Consider the following 16254-nt stretch of genomic DNA (forward strand, 5'->3'; position numbering starts at 1 on the left):
GAACAGACTCTTGCCACTGCAATCCATTCTAAATGCTGCTGCTAGACTGAACTGAGATTTAATAGGATGAGAGATTCAGAAAGTGAGAGATTTGGTAAGAAATCTCCAGTTTTTTTAAAGCAGCAATCAATTGCACTGAAAAACCAGTTGTAAAACTAGGTATAAATGATTGCCGCTTTAAAAAAACTGGAGATTTCTTACCAAATCTCTCACTTTCTGAATCTCTCATACCATTAAATTCCACCCTCATTGTCTGCTGATCCACTCTGCTAGTTACCTGTTGGTTACCTGTGTTTTACCATATTCAATATAAAACCCTTCTGCTGGCATATAAAGCTATTAACCATACTGCACCAGCTTTACCACAGGCTCTGTGGCTCCAATCTACATGGAAGTTGTCTTGTTGTCTTGTGAGGCTCCATTGACCATGTGACCTTATTGATTCCTTGACAAAGATCACTGTGGGTGATCGAAACATTGGGAGAATAACTGGACCTTCTATACAGGTTATACTTTGCTGAGCTTTATTTCTGAAAAAAATTTCGGTGGCTATTGTCTTGTTCCCACTTTGTGTGGGATCATTTGTTCTGTATACATTAAACACAGGTCACACCTGTTGTCCTTATAGACACCCCACCCATATCTCCAGATAGAGGTGCGAGTGCAGGCTGTTTGTGGATTTATATATATATATATATATATATATACACTTTATCTATATATATATATATATATATATATATATATATATATATATATGTACATTGCTGTCTGCCTGAGGAAGGGGAACATTGTCCCCGAAACCGTTGCACAATAAACTTTTCTGTTTCTCACAAGACCTGGAGTGCCGCGTTGGTGACTTATCTCCTAGGAGTAATCCTCACCCACCTGCATGTACATTTGTCTACGAAGGCACCCAGGCCATCGACTAAGGTACCAGGAGTGCCAGATCGCAAGTATCCTATATATATATATACTGTATATATATATATATATATATATATATATATATATATATATATATAGAAAAAGAACAAGAAGCACTCTCCAGTATTTGTAAAATGTAAAACCAGCCGTGAATTTTAATAGATAAAGCTTGTAAATAGATGTGATACTCAACGGTTAACGTTTCTGTCCTCAAGGGACCGTCATCAGGAGTTCAAGGCAACATGTTTAGATCCAGTGTAATCCACACAGCAAAGACCACGCAGAAAAGTCCCCATTGAGAGATATTAATCAGTTGTCATTAAAATTAGAACCCTTACACCAGCTTCTTGGTCAGTTTTAAGCCCGGATGTCAGGTGCTGTGCTGGGCGCCGCCATCTCCCCACTGTCTCCCTGTCGCTGGCACCAGAGCCTCGGGGAAGAAAGTGCGTGGTATCCATCTTCTTCTGGGCAACCCCCTGACTCAGAAGCATCAAGGACTTGGCTAGGCAATGCCCCAAGCTTCCGTTCTTTCACGGTTGTGGGCAGTGGTGCAAGTATGGCCGTACGGGGTGGTACGGCGTACCGGTAAAAGATATACTGTCGGTACCCCGTACCGCCATAACAAATGCCCCCAAAAATGCTCAATGCGCATGCGCGCATATGGAAGTGGCGGGGACCGTGGCCTCCGCCGCCCCCCACAGCTGATAGCGTTCGGAGGGGAGCGCGTCTGTGTCACTGTGAACAGACACCTGCTCTCCAATCAGAGCTTGTGGGCTGGCAGCCAATCAGGAGCCAGCCCGCGAGAGAGACTGCAGGGCTGGAGATTGGAGACACGGAAGATGCGCTCCCCTCCAGTCCCCAGGGAAGAAGCAGACAGCGGCCCCAGGGAAGATGCAGGCAGCGGCGGCGGGGAATTAGAGGAGGGGGAGAACACCTGATGGTTAGTTGCTGCTGAATACTGTGGGGGCATTCATGTGTGGCACTGTGGGGGCAGATCTGGCACTGGGGGCATATGTGTGGCCCTGTGGGGGCAGATCTGGCACTGGGGGGCATATGTGTGGCACTGTGGGGCATATGATATCTGGCACTGGGGGCATGTGTGGCACTGTGGGGGCAGATCTGGCACTGGGGGCATATGTGTGGCACTGTGGGGGCATATCTGGCACTAGGGGCATATCTGGCACTGCTGGGGCATAAGTGACACTTATGTGTGGCACTGGGGGCATACTAAGCACTGTGGGGGAATATCTGGCACTGCTGGCACATATCTGGCACTTTGGGGGCATATGTATGGCACTGTGGGGGCGTATGTGTGGCACTGGGGGCATATCTAGCACTGAGGGGCATATGTGTGGCACTGTGGGGGCATATATGTGGCATTGTGGGGGCATATGTGTGGCACTGGGGGGGCATATCTGGCACTGGGGGCATACTTGGCACTGTGGGGGCATATATGTGTGGCACTGTGGGGGTAAATGATATCTGGCACTGTGGGGGCATATATGTGCACAAGCCCAAACAGAAATGTCATTGTGTTTTAAAGTTTTGTCATGTAGCCACTTCCCCTCGTGTCATATGACCACGCCCATGATCACGCCCATGACCACACCCATTTTTTCTACTTGCACCACTGGTTGTGGGGCATGCTGTGCTGACATTACCATTTGGCCGGATGGGCTTTTCAAATAAATTCTGGCCAGACTTGCTGTCTGACGCTTCCGGCTCTGTGTCCTGTGGTCCTGCTGCAGTGTCCCTTTGCCTGAGCCTGCCGTGCTTTATCTGTAGATAATTCAGGGGTTTTCCCTGCAGCATTTTCTAATTGTATTGTACTTATTCCAGGGCCATAACTAGGGGGGGGCTAGGGTGTCACGTGCACCGGGCGCTGGAGGGTGGGGGCGCTAGTGTGGTGTCCCGGCAGCGTGGTCCCTGGGATGAGCAGTGGGGGTCTGGGGACTGGTGGGTTAACCTCAGGTCCTAGCGGGGGTCCAGGGACTGGAGAAGGTTAACTCCGGCTCCTAGCGCTGCCTGGCGGTGGGTGGGAAGCAGGTTTTGAAAAGACTTGCCGGACGCTGATTGGCTGAATTCAGCCAATCAGCGCCCGGCAAGTCTTTTCAAAGTCATCAGCGCTTCCCGCCGCCAGGCAGATAGCGCTAGGTGACGGAGTGAGTGAAGGCTGCCGCTACACCAGTCCCTGGACGCTGCCTACCCCCGCTGGCTGCACACAGGTATGTTGGCAGTGGGGGTCCAGGGACTGGTGTAGCGGCAGCTTTCACATACACAAGCCGCTCGCTATTTGCCTGGCGGCAGGAAGCGCTGATGATTTAGAAAAGACTTGCCGGACGCTGATTGGCTGAATTCAGCATCTCTGCATTGTTGCAGTTACCTGCACAGGGGTCAGGCTTGACCTGTTAGGGGTTAACGCCCTTCCCTGTGCAGATAACCAGGGTTATCGTTATTGGTACCACCATTTGTTCATTGTTGCACCTGCTATTTTGGTTTTGGGCTATATCTGTGCATTGTTGCCTTTGTGTCCTGTATCCTCATTAGGGTTCCCTGAGTGCAGCAGAATTACAAAGTCTCCTGTATGCAAACTTGTACCTCATAAATCCTGGTGGCACCGGTCTGTGGCTGGACCTAATTTGGCCCCACAAACGTGGCTGTTAGAGGTGAAGTCTTGGCCTGCAGGAGGCAAGCAGGACCCTTTGTATTCCACAATTGGGTATCTCACACGCTGACTACCTTACACTAATATTACACATCAACAACTTTATTTTTAATTCATACATGGATGAGATCTGCTATACAGTATAACACATCAAGCTAACGCTGCAGGGTAGCATCTTCATCTCAAGCTATCGAGAAATATGTACATGAATGTTTCCAGAGGTATATAAACATATTTTCTTGCTTGTAAGGATTGTGCATACATCATATGAATGAGTTTCTCCCATAGCATTCCAATAAATGCACATATTTTATATATAGAGCTGCATTAAGATGACCATTGGGCTATACAAATAAGCATAGATAGAGCACATCAAACGGAATATCTACTTACTTGTTGGAAATTTCAGCTAAAAACCCTATAAGTAACTGGCCCTATAAAGTCCTGCACATGTGTATAGGTGTTGTCAGAGAGACCATTGTATCACATTAGTAGGATTAGAGAAAATCAAGCTTATAGTGCTTTTTTTTGAGTATTGGCAGATTAGTGCCTTAAACATAATGGAGTTGGTTCCAAGTTGGGTGCAAACCAAAAGAAAACAAATAACTTTGTATCTAGATAAACCATGTTCCAAGGGAAGGAGTGGACATGCCCACTGTAATGAATTGCATTAGTCATGACCATTTATGTGTACTCTACAGTCAATCTATCACCCTTCAAGGTGTACCAACTCCTGGATTTACAACAACTGGCGAATTACTATTACACTCGCAGGCTATCACCATTCATTGCTGAGTGCAGGAGCCTAGATAGAGAGGACTTATACAGTGTAAGATCTGCCACATGAGGGGTGGGATTTATTAGGATGAGAGATTCAGAAAGTGAGAGATTTGGTGAGAAATCTCCAGTTTTTTTAAAGCGACAATCATTTACACTTCAAAATCAAACTGGTTTTGCAACCAAAGGTTTGTACGAATACTTATCGTTTACATGCTTCATATAAACTACACACCAGGTCTTACATAACTCCAATATACAGCTAGTTGTTGGAATTTTATCACATTTGAAGGAATGTTATACTATATGCCTATCATGAGTCCTGATATGGACCGATGCCTGAAGATAATTGAATAATTGTAACTACTGATTACCATTATGCCTCCAATATATCCATATATTATTATGTGTATATATACATTCTGTTTGTAATACACATTCATTTAGATACAAAGTTATAATTAATCTAATTTGCTTACTTTATATTTAAAACATTTTGGTCAGAACTAACTGGTTGCTCTTTTTCAATCTGCAGGTTAACTACAATGGATTCCAACATATATGTATTCTTTGAGGAACTCACTTTATTGCCTTTGAAAACTGCTATGTTTAAAAAAAATCAAATAGTCATCTACTAATATATACTATGGGTGTAGGGGGTATGGCCACTACAGTACATGGGTAACAATGTAAATGTTGACTTACCAATTTCACATTCCTGCACCTCCCCTCACTTCTCATCACTTTTACTCTACAGATCAATGTGGGTTGGGCTTTCTAGGCTACAGTAGCATTGACAGACCCTACCTACTGTAAATGTTTATTTAAATTACATGTCACCAAAAACTACTAACCTCATTTTGTATTGGATCTGATTCAGCTTTTATCTAAACTTGAAGTCCTGTAAATCCTCTAAGTTCTAGTGACATATTTATCCTTTTTGTTTGAAAACATTTCTGCTTGAGAACATCCAGTAGGTCCATCAAAGAGAATCTCAGAAGTGGGCACATGTGCAGCCAAGAAACCCGAAAGAGCAGGTGTGTTTCAAAGAGAGCCTCTGCAACATACACATGTGCAATCAGAATGTCTTAATGAGGAGGTTCTTAGCCCTCAATATAAACCAGTTAATAGCAAAAAATAGCGGCTGGAGGTAGAGGAGTCCCACCACAAGTTGACAGGTTCTGTTGGTGGGGGTGGATTGTGGGGGTGCCCAGTAATATAATGTACTTAGGGTTGGCTTGACCCCTAAATCTGCCCCTGAGAACAGTAATTTTATAATTAATTCAAATAATTGAATATGGAATTTTGGGTGCGCTATTATGATGTTGTAAAAGTATTTTATTTTACTTTTTTTTATACAATCTTTATAAACTTTAACTAATGTACATCATTTCAATAGTAGCCCAGCTCTTTACTTTGTAGATCCAAATACTTACAATTTGAAAATCAATAATTGTAATGTTCTTTAATTGTCTTTATTTGTATAATAATAAAGTACTGTACTTTGCCTAGAAGTTTTTTTGTTTCATTTTCAAAACTGATGACTGCTGCTTGCAAAACAGTCCAAATAATACTTTTATGTATTCAATAAACAAGTCCAGAATACAGAGAAACAGTAAATCTCAGTGGCGTCTCCTACTTGTAGACTTAAGGGTGGTCGCAATTGCCTAGCTACAGCTGGTTTCAGATCATACACAAAAAAAACAGATAACCTATGATAAATCTCCTTTAACTATAGCATACAGTCAAAGATTGTGGCTACATTGCAGGCTCGGATGCCCTTTTGGTGCAGCAAATCTCACCAAAGACTTGGAGCACCAGGCAATGTCAGGCTATCAGATAATGTATCTCCGAATCACAGGTGCGAGTTCAACAAACACACATGCACGGCAGTGAGTTCATGTGTTACACCACAAATGTTGCATAGAGAAAAATCTACATCTGTACACACATAAAACATTTCTGTATGTCTGAATAGCCACTATCCAGATGTGGCAGAACCTCCTTGAACTGCAGGTGCTGCAACCCTCTTCATAAAGTTGAAAGAACATCTTAAGGGTCAATACTTCAACTCTGATGAGGAGGTGAAAGCTGCAGTTCGGTCCTGGTGTTGACAACAACCACCAGCCTTCTTCTCCGACGGGTTTGCCTGACTCTTCAAGCATTGGCGCACATGCGTGGAAAGGGATGGGGACTACATTAAAAAGCAAATAGTGCATGACATAGAGCAGGCATCCCAACCACTGTCCTCAAGGCACACCAACAGTGCAGGTTTTAGAGATATCCAAGCTTGACCACAGGTGACTTAAATAGTACCTAGTAGTAGTAGTAGTAGTACGTTTATTTATAAGGCGCCACAAAGTGTCCGCAGCGCCGTACATAGCAAACAAAAAAAAAACAAATTACAAGGTAACGTACAGGGTGTGTAGAAAGATACAGTATAAATAGGGGTATAGCTGGTAGAACTAAAATCAGCATCAGTTCAGAAGTAGGTGTCAAAATAGTCAAGGAGACCGAAGATGAAGTAGAGGAAGGGAAGAACAGGACAGGAGCACAGGTGAGGTAATGAGGTAGGGTGAGTACGTGAGGAAGGAGGGCCCTGCTCATAAGAGTTAACATACTAAAAATAGGTGGGTGGACGAACGAAATACAATAGGATAAGTAGGAACGGAGGGGAACGGAGGCAGGATAGGAGGATCAAAAGAGGTTAGGAGGAGGGATAGGCTAGTCGAAAAAAGTGGGTTTTGAGGGAGTGCTTGAAGGAGGTAAGGGAATCAGATAGCCTGATGGGTGGCGGGAGGTTGTTCCAGTGCAGAGGGGCAGCGCGAGAGAAATCTTGGACACGGGAGTGGGAGGAGGTGATTAGGTGAGAGGTCAGTCGGCGGTCAGCGATGGAGCGAAGAGGACGGGAGGGAGTGTGGACAGAGATCAGTGAAGAGAGGTAGGGAGCTGTGGAGGAGGAGAGAGCCTTGTAGGTGGTGGTGAGGAGTTTAAAGAGAACTCGGAAAGGAATGGGGAGCCAGTGAAGAGATAAACAGAGGGGGGAGGCGGAGGTAGAGCGGCGGGAGAGGAAGATGAGCCTAGCAGCAGCGTTAAGAATGGATTGGAGAGGTGCGAGGCGGGTGAGAGGTAGCCCAGAGAGAAGGATGTTGCAGTAGTCAAGGCGGGAGATGACAAGAGAGTGAATGAGAATTTTGGTCGCGTCAGTGGAGAGGAATTGTCTGATGCGTGAGATGTTGCGTAGGTGAAAGCGGCAAGACTGTGAGAGAGCACGAATGTGGGGGGTGAAAGAGAGGGAGGAGTCAATGATGACACCGAGGCAGCGCGTTTGGTCGGTGGACGTGATCTCGGTTTCGCCAATGCTGATGGAGATAGTGGGAGAAGAGGGGATGTTCGGGGGATGGAAGATTAGAAGTTCAGTTTTAGCCATGTTTAGTTTCAGGAAGCGTTGGGTCATCCAGGCTGAGATGGCCGTGAGGCATTCGGAGACCTTGGACAGAAGTGATGGGGATAAGTCGGGGGAGGAGAGATAGATTAGGGTATCATCAGCATAAAGGTGGTAATGAAAACCATAGGAGCTGATGAGGGTGCCCAGAGAGGTGGTGTAGAGGGAGAAGAGGAGAGGGCCAAGGACTGACCCTTGGGAAACACCGACTGGCTGGGGGGTAGTAGGAGAGGAGGAGCTCGGAGTGGAGACGGAGAAGGAGCGATTGGAGAGGTATGAGGTGAACCAGGAGAAGACCGTGCCAGTGAGGCCAAAGGAGCGGAGGGTGTTGAGCAGGAGAGGGTGGTCAACAGTGTCAAAGGCAGCCGACAGATCAAGCTGGATGAGGATAGAGAAGAGGCCTTTGGATTTAGCCGATAGTAGATCGTTAGTGACTTTGGTCAGGGCAGTTTCAGTGGAATGTAAAGGGCGGAACCCGGATTGGAGGGGGTCTAGAATGGAGTTAGCAGTAAGGTGGCTTAGGAGACGATTATAGGTCAGACGTTCTAGGAGTTTGGAGGCAAAAGGGAGGAGGGAGATGGGCCTGTAGTTGGATGGAGAGTTGGGGTCCAGATTTGTTTTTTTGAGAATTGGGGAGACAAGAGCGTGTTTGAAGGAGGAAGGGAAGATCCCAGAGGATAGGGAAAGATTAAAGAGGTGAGCCAGGTGAGAGCAGACTGATGGACTGAGACGACGGATAATATTGGAGGGGATAGGATCAAGCGGGCAGGAATAGCCACTATCCAGATGTGGCAGAACCTCCTTGAACTGCAGGTGCTGCAACCCTCTTCATAAAGTTGAAAGAACATCTTAAGGGTCAATACTTCAACTCTGATGAGGAGGTGAAAGCTGCAGTTCGGTCCTGGTGTTACCTCAGTTATTTTGATTTAACCATCTGTGCTGAAGCCTGGATATTACTAAATTCTGCACTATTGGTGTGCCTTGAGGACCGTGGTTGGGAATGCCTGACATAGAGGATAATCTGAGTTATCAAGTACAAAAAAGTGTTCGAATATGTTCACAAATAAAAAACATAGCCATGAAGGCATTACTTTTCAATCCAGCCTTGTATATAAAATATATTATATATAAAATAACATGATAATAGACAAATAGAGGAATTTAGAAAGGCTTAACTTTGTTAGCAGGAGGTAGCAAAGAAAATCATCCAGCACGTTTTATCAATGGACTTGCTTCAAGGGGTGCCACCTATGTTGGGTGATTTTCCTAGCTACCTTCTGCTAACAAAGTTAAACTTTTCTCAATTCCTCTATATGCCTGTTATTATGCAATTTTTAGATATAACATATTTTATATATTTTTTATCTATGTGTGGGGATTTCTTTTTATATACTTAATTGTCTGCATTTTTATCTGGTTTGAAGACACTTTTATAAATTTTATTACACCTATAGTTGTGTAACCAATAACTTTTATTCCAATTATCCTTCAAGTAGCTTACCACTAATCTTTACCTAGGTGCTAGTGGATGCCCTAAAAATAAGGGAGTGTTATATATATATATATATATATATATATATATATATATATATAGGCAAGAAGGAGGCGGCACTCGTCAGGCTTGAAGAAAAAGGGTCCTTTTAATACCGACCGTTTCGGGGTTACCCCCCGTCGTCAGGGCAGGACAGCAGATGCAATACAAGTACAACAAACACTGACATATATACCCAGTACATAGAACACACCCCCAGTACCCAATTAGCAAACCGATCAGACTCACCTGTCGGACGGCGGGACATGCTGCATTGCCAGACAGGAACAGGAAGTGTCCTGTCAGCTGCACACGGCCCCCGTGTCCGGCAGTCAGAGAATCCCCAGCAACGCATGTAGCACTAATTCGGTCCATGTCTACCCGGCCGGAAGCACTGCCGGGAGCTTCAGTCCACATTAATGTGTAACTTCCGCCCTCCAGCCAAGCACTCTCCTGACCGTGCCAACCAAGACCGGAAGTGCATCACGCTAGCCAGGACTCTGATTGGAACCCGATCGGTTCCCTAGCAACACAAGTAAGCACAAAACAATGCACAGTTATACACTATCACCGGGCAATTGCAATAAGTACATACATGTAAAAAACAACAGCTGCATGAATCACCACAAGTAAGGCTGTTGTGCATAACCAGGTCCAGCACCATAATAAATCAGGAGACATAAAACACATGGAAACATACAGAAAATAAACAAACAAATGGCTTATATATTGAAGCCTAAAAACAACAGTGTCCCAAATGGGCAGACGTCACTCACAGTAAAGCTCAAAATTGAAACTGGAGTCCAAGTGACTCATTTAATCCATTGGGAGCCATGGTCCCCAGTGTTTTTTATAGGTTATAACCCTTTATATATTTTTTTCAGGGACCCAGTGTTTTTGCAAACATCTTACACTATGTTTACCACGCTCATTTTTACACTGCCTTGTGCTCTCATGTGCCCCCCCTATACTGTTTCAATTTTGAGCTTTACTGTGAGTGACGTCTGCCCATTTGGGACACTTGTTTTTAGGCTTCAATATATAAGCCATTTGTTTGTTTATTTTCTGTATGTTTCCATGTGTTTTATGTCTCCTGATTTATTATGGTGCTGGACCTGGTTATGCACAACAGCCTTACTTGTGGTGATTCATGCAGCTGTTGTTTTTTACATGTATGTACTTATTGCAATTGCCCGGTGATAGTGTATAACTGTGCATTGTTTTGTGCTTACTTGTGTTGCTAGGGAACCGATCGGGTTCCAATCAGAGTCCTGGCTAGCGTGATGCACTTCCGGTCTTGGTTGGCACGGTCAGGAGAGTGCTTGGCTGGAGGGCGGAAGTTACACATTAATGTGGACTGAAGCTCCCGGTGGTGCTTCCGGCCGGGTAGACATGGACCGAATTAGTGCTACATGCGTTGCTGGGGATTCTCTGACTGCCGGACACGGGGGCCGTGTGCAGCTGACAGGACACTTCCTGTTCCTGTCTGGCAATGCAGCATGTCCCGCCGTCCAACAGGTGAGTCCGATCGGTTTGCTAATTGGGTACTGGGGGTGTGTTCTATGTACTGGGTATATATGTCAGTGTTTGTTGTACTTGTATTGCATCTGCTGTCCTGCCCTGACGACGGGGGGTAACCCCGAAACGGTCGGTATTAAAAGGACCCTTTTTCTTCAAGCCTGACGAGTGCCGCCTCCTTCTTGCCTCTACATTTGCTGCCCCTCGGGACTTCAATTGGAGGGCACCGCAGCCCAATTCCAGCTAACAGTAAGCTGTACTATTTTTTGCTTTACCACTGAGTGCCGGATTCTTGCTACATATATATATATATATATATATATATATACCGTGTTTCCCAATTTTGAGACCTCCCCCGAAAATAAGGCCTACCCCAGATTTTGGACGCTAGTCCAAAATACGGCCTCCCTCGAAAATAAGGCCTATTTAAATTTCCATATTTCACATTCATGTGATATATTCTAACCCCCAGTCATCCCCCTTAACTGCCCTCACCTAAGGGTAGATCATTGGCCTCATGACTGGGACTGCTTCTGCCGAACTCGCGGTCCCAGTCATGCACTGCGAGCTGCACGTGACGTCACCGTGCACATCACGCGGCTGCAGATCGGCACACTGTGGCGCAGCAAAATTCAGTGCTGGAATCTTCTGTGCCAGAATCGACGGATACCCTGATTGACACTGTGCACGGTATGTTAATGAAGGAGGACTGGGGGCATGACAATGAAGGAGGACTGGGGGCATGCTAATGAAGGAGGACTGGGGCATGCTAATGAAGGAGGACTGGGGGCATGTTAATGAAGGACTGGGGGCATGTTAATGAAGGACTGGGGGCATGTTAATGAAGGACTGGGGGCGTGTTAATGAAGGACTGGGGGCATGTTAATGAATGAGGACTGGGGGCATGTTTAAGATGGAGGACTGGGGGCATGTTAATGAAGGAGGACTGGGGACATGTTAATGTTTTAGGACATTTGCTGTCAATGTCTATTAAAATAAGACTTCCCCCGAAAATAAGACCTAGGGTTTTTTTTGGTGGTTAAAAAAAATAAGACAGTGTCTTATTATCGGGGAAACATATTTGTGTGGAAATATTTGAAACATGAAAATTTTGAGAGCTCTTCCTAACAACAACTGTCCCAACAAAGAATCCCTCTAGAGCACAGAGTAAACAGCGCACATGCACCAAACCAAATCTGGGCATATTCAGTAAGTTCAGAAGACTCTCCCTGGACCATGCTTAAGTGCTTATGAAAAGGTAAATATTAAATCACATTAATATCCTAATATATATATATATATATATATATATATATATATTTTTTTTTTTTTAATCATTTATTATAATATAATATAATAAATAGAATTGTCTTATACTCACATATATATATATATATATATATATATATATATATATATATATATATATATATATATATAACCATAAAATATAAGAGAAAAAGGGGTTGAGCATCCCAAACACAGGAGACTGCTATGAAAGATCTCTCACCTCTCTGGCAGCTGCAGTCCCTACTGACTGGCTTAAATTATGGAGTTCAAAAAATACTGTACTGTATATCTTTTTGGTCACTTGATATTTGACACATGAACATTGGTGTTGAGAGGGCATCTCTTGTGTTAACATTAACAATGTAATGAAACTCTTACAAACTAAAAATATGCATACAGAAACGGTTTGGCAACAAAAGCATTATTCTTTTATTACATGTAACAAACCATGAGTGCAACATGGCCCCCACTCTCCCCGCCGTTCCCTCCCGTTGGCATTGGCAAGTGTGTGTGCCATCACTATGCCAGGTCACTGATCACTGCTGCCACCAATATCTCTGGGTACAAGCAGTGCCGGTGCAAGCACTTTCACCACCCCAGGCAAAATTTGGGGGGGGGGGGGTGTTTGCGGGCGCCACTCACCTGGGAGGGGGTTGGGTCAGCAGATTGCCTTGCTGGTCAGCGGGGGGGGGGAAGGGGGGGGGCAGCGGACACATGCCGCCGATTGCTGCATGCAAGGGGGGGAAGCATATTGCTGCTGACTAGCTGGAGGGGGGGGGGCGGCCACTGCCCGCCGAGGATTGCTGCGGATCATTGCTGCTGTGTCTAGCACAGGGGGGCAGCGGATTGACGGCGACGCTGACTAGCTGGGGGGGGAGGCTCCACTCTCCGAAGATTGCTACTAACACAGGCGACAGACGGGCTCCAGGCAGGGGGGGGCGCGAGTTTAACGCAGCGTGGTAGTAACACAGGCGGGCTACAGGCAGACGGAGGCTGGCGGGGGCGTACGGCTCACTCACCTGAATAGCAGAGTAACTGGTCTGGCAGATGCACCTTTATTCCTGCTGCTCTCCTCGCAGGAGCTTTCCTGCTGCAGCTTCTGCTCCTCCAGCAGCTCAGTACAGCCCTCCAGTGGCCATCACCCTAGGCAAATGCCTAAAGCTGCCTAGTAATGGTGCCGGCCCTGGGTACAAGCATTGGGTATTGTATACCTGGCTATAGATAGTTCCCTAATAATTAGCACACAATATTTATCAACCACTACTAAAATCCAGAGAAGATCTACTTTCTCTTGCTGTGGGCTCTGATCTTTGCAACAAGTGACTGCAGTGGTCACGGGAAGTGTGGATATAGGAGGTAATTCAGATGCGATCACACTGCGCCAAATGTGCAGTGGCTAGTGATCAGGTAGACGCTGCCCTGTTCTAGATGCTGACCCGCCTTCTAAATTCATGCGAAAGGATGTGTAATCCTTTCAAAGATGTTGCTGCTGGGTGAATATATTCAAAACCCTTTGATACAGGCTCGCTATCGAATGGTGTTTCCACTGGGCACAAATCATCGCAGACTCAATCGATAAAAATCAGGCATATCCTGGCATACCTTTGATAAAGCTGCCAGGAGCGGCGAAACGCATCAGGGAGTGCCTGCCCTATACCCACCTATTGGGATTGCAGTCCGGACCAGCCCTACAGGATTGAATTTATTTGCCACCCTATTTCAATCTGGGAGGCCATCTCACCTTCCGGTGCACCAGCTAAACCTTCTCCTGCTATAAAAACCCACCATTCTTCAAAAAAAATTTGTCAGTGAAACCGGTTATTTGTGCCAACTTTGGGCCGGTCACTTTGGACTTATGGACGATGTCTATAGAAGCAACCGAGCTTAACCAGGAGTGGTAACTATAAAACATCCTATCTACAAAGTTTGGGCCTAATAGGAACGGACTCTCCCTCTATTTTGTCGACTTAATTGTGGGTATCGGCATTGTTTTTTAGCAGTTTATTTTATACATGAAGTTTTAAGATATGTATTAATATTATGTGCTACTATCATTAAATATTTGTAAAGATCATCCAATTTTATTTATTGATCAAAATCTTGGGCAATATCCCTAGAGAGCTGCTATCCCCCCCTTTTTTTCTACTCCATTGAAATTAACAGTTTTCACCCACAGATGCCTTATGTCAATCACCTTGCAAACAGCTTGCGAATAGGAAAAAAAGGATTTCATCCCTGGAAGGCATTTCACACTCACATTGCGGCCTAATCACATGTGCAGTCTATTGGTACTTCACTGGCGTGCAAATTCGCGGCCGTGTGAACAGGTCTGAATGGGATTCATATCACGCACATTGATGGGGAGTTCCAGGTCACACTCTGTGGGTCTAGATTGTAATAGAGGATTAAAAAAATTAATTATAGAGACCACAAATATGATGTAGGACAGTGATGGCTAAAACTTTGACACTTCAGCTGTTATTGAGCCACACATCCCAGCATGCCCTGCATCTGTTTTAGCATGGCCGAATAGATAAATTGTAGCAGAGCATGCTGAGATGTGTAGTTCAACAACAGCTGGAGTGTCAAAGTTATATCCATCACTGGTGAAGGGTGTGTTTTTCGTATATATATCTATTTACCAGGTCTTCACTGACCACTAACTCCTCCTCAATCTCCTCAGGCAACACTGAAATCATGGAGCAAGTGGACTGCGTCCTGGGCTCTTCTTCCAGGGTGAACAGGAGCAGGCTGTAGTACCACAGTGTGGGCCTTCGGACTTCATCAGCCCCTGCTCCCAAACGCTGTGACTCCTTCACTCTCTTGTGTTCCTTCAGGAACACTGTCCGAAAATTCTGGATCTTCCTCTTGACAAACCGCAAGTCAGCTTGATTGTTTCTGTCCTTGCAGTAGTCAATGAGCTGCTGGTATGCCTTTGCTTTTTTATCCTTATTGGCATAGTGTTTTGAGGTTATTTTCCGTAGGCACTCAAGGGACTGGTACAGCTCAAGGAATCCAGTCCAGTGGTCCTGTTCGATAATTTCCAAAGACATGTCTGTAAAATAATACAAAAGAAAAAATAATTATAACGTAATACCTTTTAAAATCAAAAAAGCTACACAAAGTGGTTCAGCAATATGTTTGAATACTCTTTTGCATGCAAAAACTATACTGGGCGGCCCGCAGCATTTTAAGCGAGGAAATACATGCAAAAACTGCACTAGCACCACCCCTACAGTACAAATATAGCTACAGCGACAACATATCCCACTCAAACACCAAGTCAACCCCACCACACCACTGAGTACACCCAGGCCAGCCACCCACCCAGCATCCCCACTGCACAAATCCATCACTCCACCACACCCCAGGAAACATATATCCCCAAAAAGCCAGCCAGCCACCCACCCAGCATCCCAACTGCATAAACCCACCACCCCATCCCAGGAAACATATATACCCAAACAGCCAGCCACTCATCCAGCATCCCCACTGCACAAACCCACCACCCCACCCCATCCCAGGAAACATATATCCCCAAAAAGCCAGCCACCCACCCACCCAGCATCCCAACTGCATAAACCCACCACCCCATCCCAGGAAACATATATACCCAAACAGCCAACCACCCACCCAGCATCCCCACTGCACAAACCCACCACCCCACCCCAGGAAACATAAATCCCTAAACAGTCAGTCACCCATCCCTCATCCCCACTGCACAAACCCACCACCACACCCCAGGAAACATATATCCGCAAACAGCCAGCCACCCAACTAGCATCCCCACCACACCCCAGGAAACATATATCCCCAAAAATCCAGCCACCCACAAAGCATCCCCACTGCACAAACCCACAACCCCACCCCAGAAAACATATATCCCCAAACAGCCAGCCATCCATCCAGCATCCCCACTGCACAAACCCACCACCCCACCCCAGGAAACATATAATGCCAAACAGGCAGGCACCCACCCATCACCCCATTAAAGTCAGAAATCTGCTCTGCACCCACCACCCCCCTCGGCCCCCCTGCTCCCCCCTCCACTCACTAAAATTAAATTTTGGAACTCCCCTGCCGTGTGCTGCGCTGTGCTGT

The 16254-nt window shown here is 45.5% G+C and overlaps 1 protein-coding gene across 1 annotated transcript in view; it reads left to right on the forward strand.

Annotated features, from left to right (window-relative positions):
* Positions 1-5785, forward strand: part of SH2D1A (SH2 domain containing 1A) — a 29571-nt gene extending 23786 nt beyond the window's left edge. The window contains exon 4 of the mRNA XM_083160579.1: positions 4905-5785. Coding sequence (XP_083016705.1) covers positions 4905-4909 — 5 coding nt within the window. The 3' untranslated portion in view covers positions 4910-5785. The remainder of the gene's footprint in view (positions 1-4904) is intronic.
* The last annotated feature ends 10469 nt before the right edge of the window (positions 5786-16254 follow it).

The sequence above is a fragment of the Crinia signifera genome, chromosome 9 (assembly GCF_055691185.1).
Source record: "Crinia signifera chromosome 9, ASM5569118v1, whole genome shotgun sequence".
In the NCBI taxonomy this organism is placed as follows: domain Eukaryota; kingdom Metazoa; phylum Chordata; class Amphibia; order Anura; family Myobatrachidae; genus Crinia; species Crinia signifera.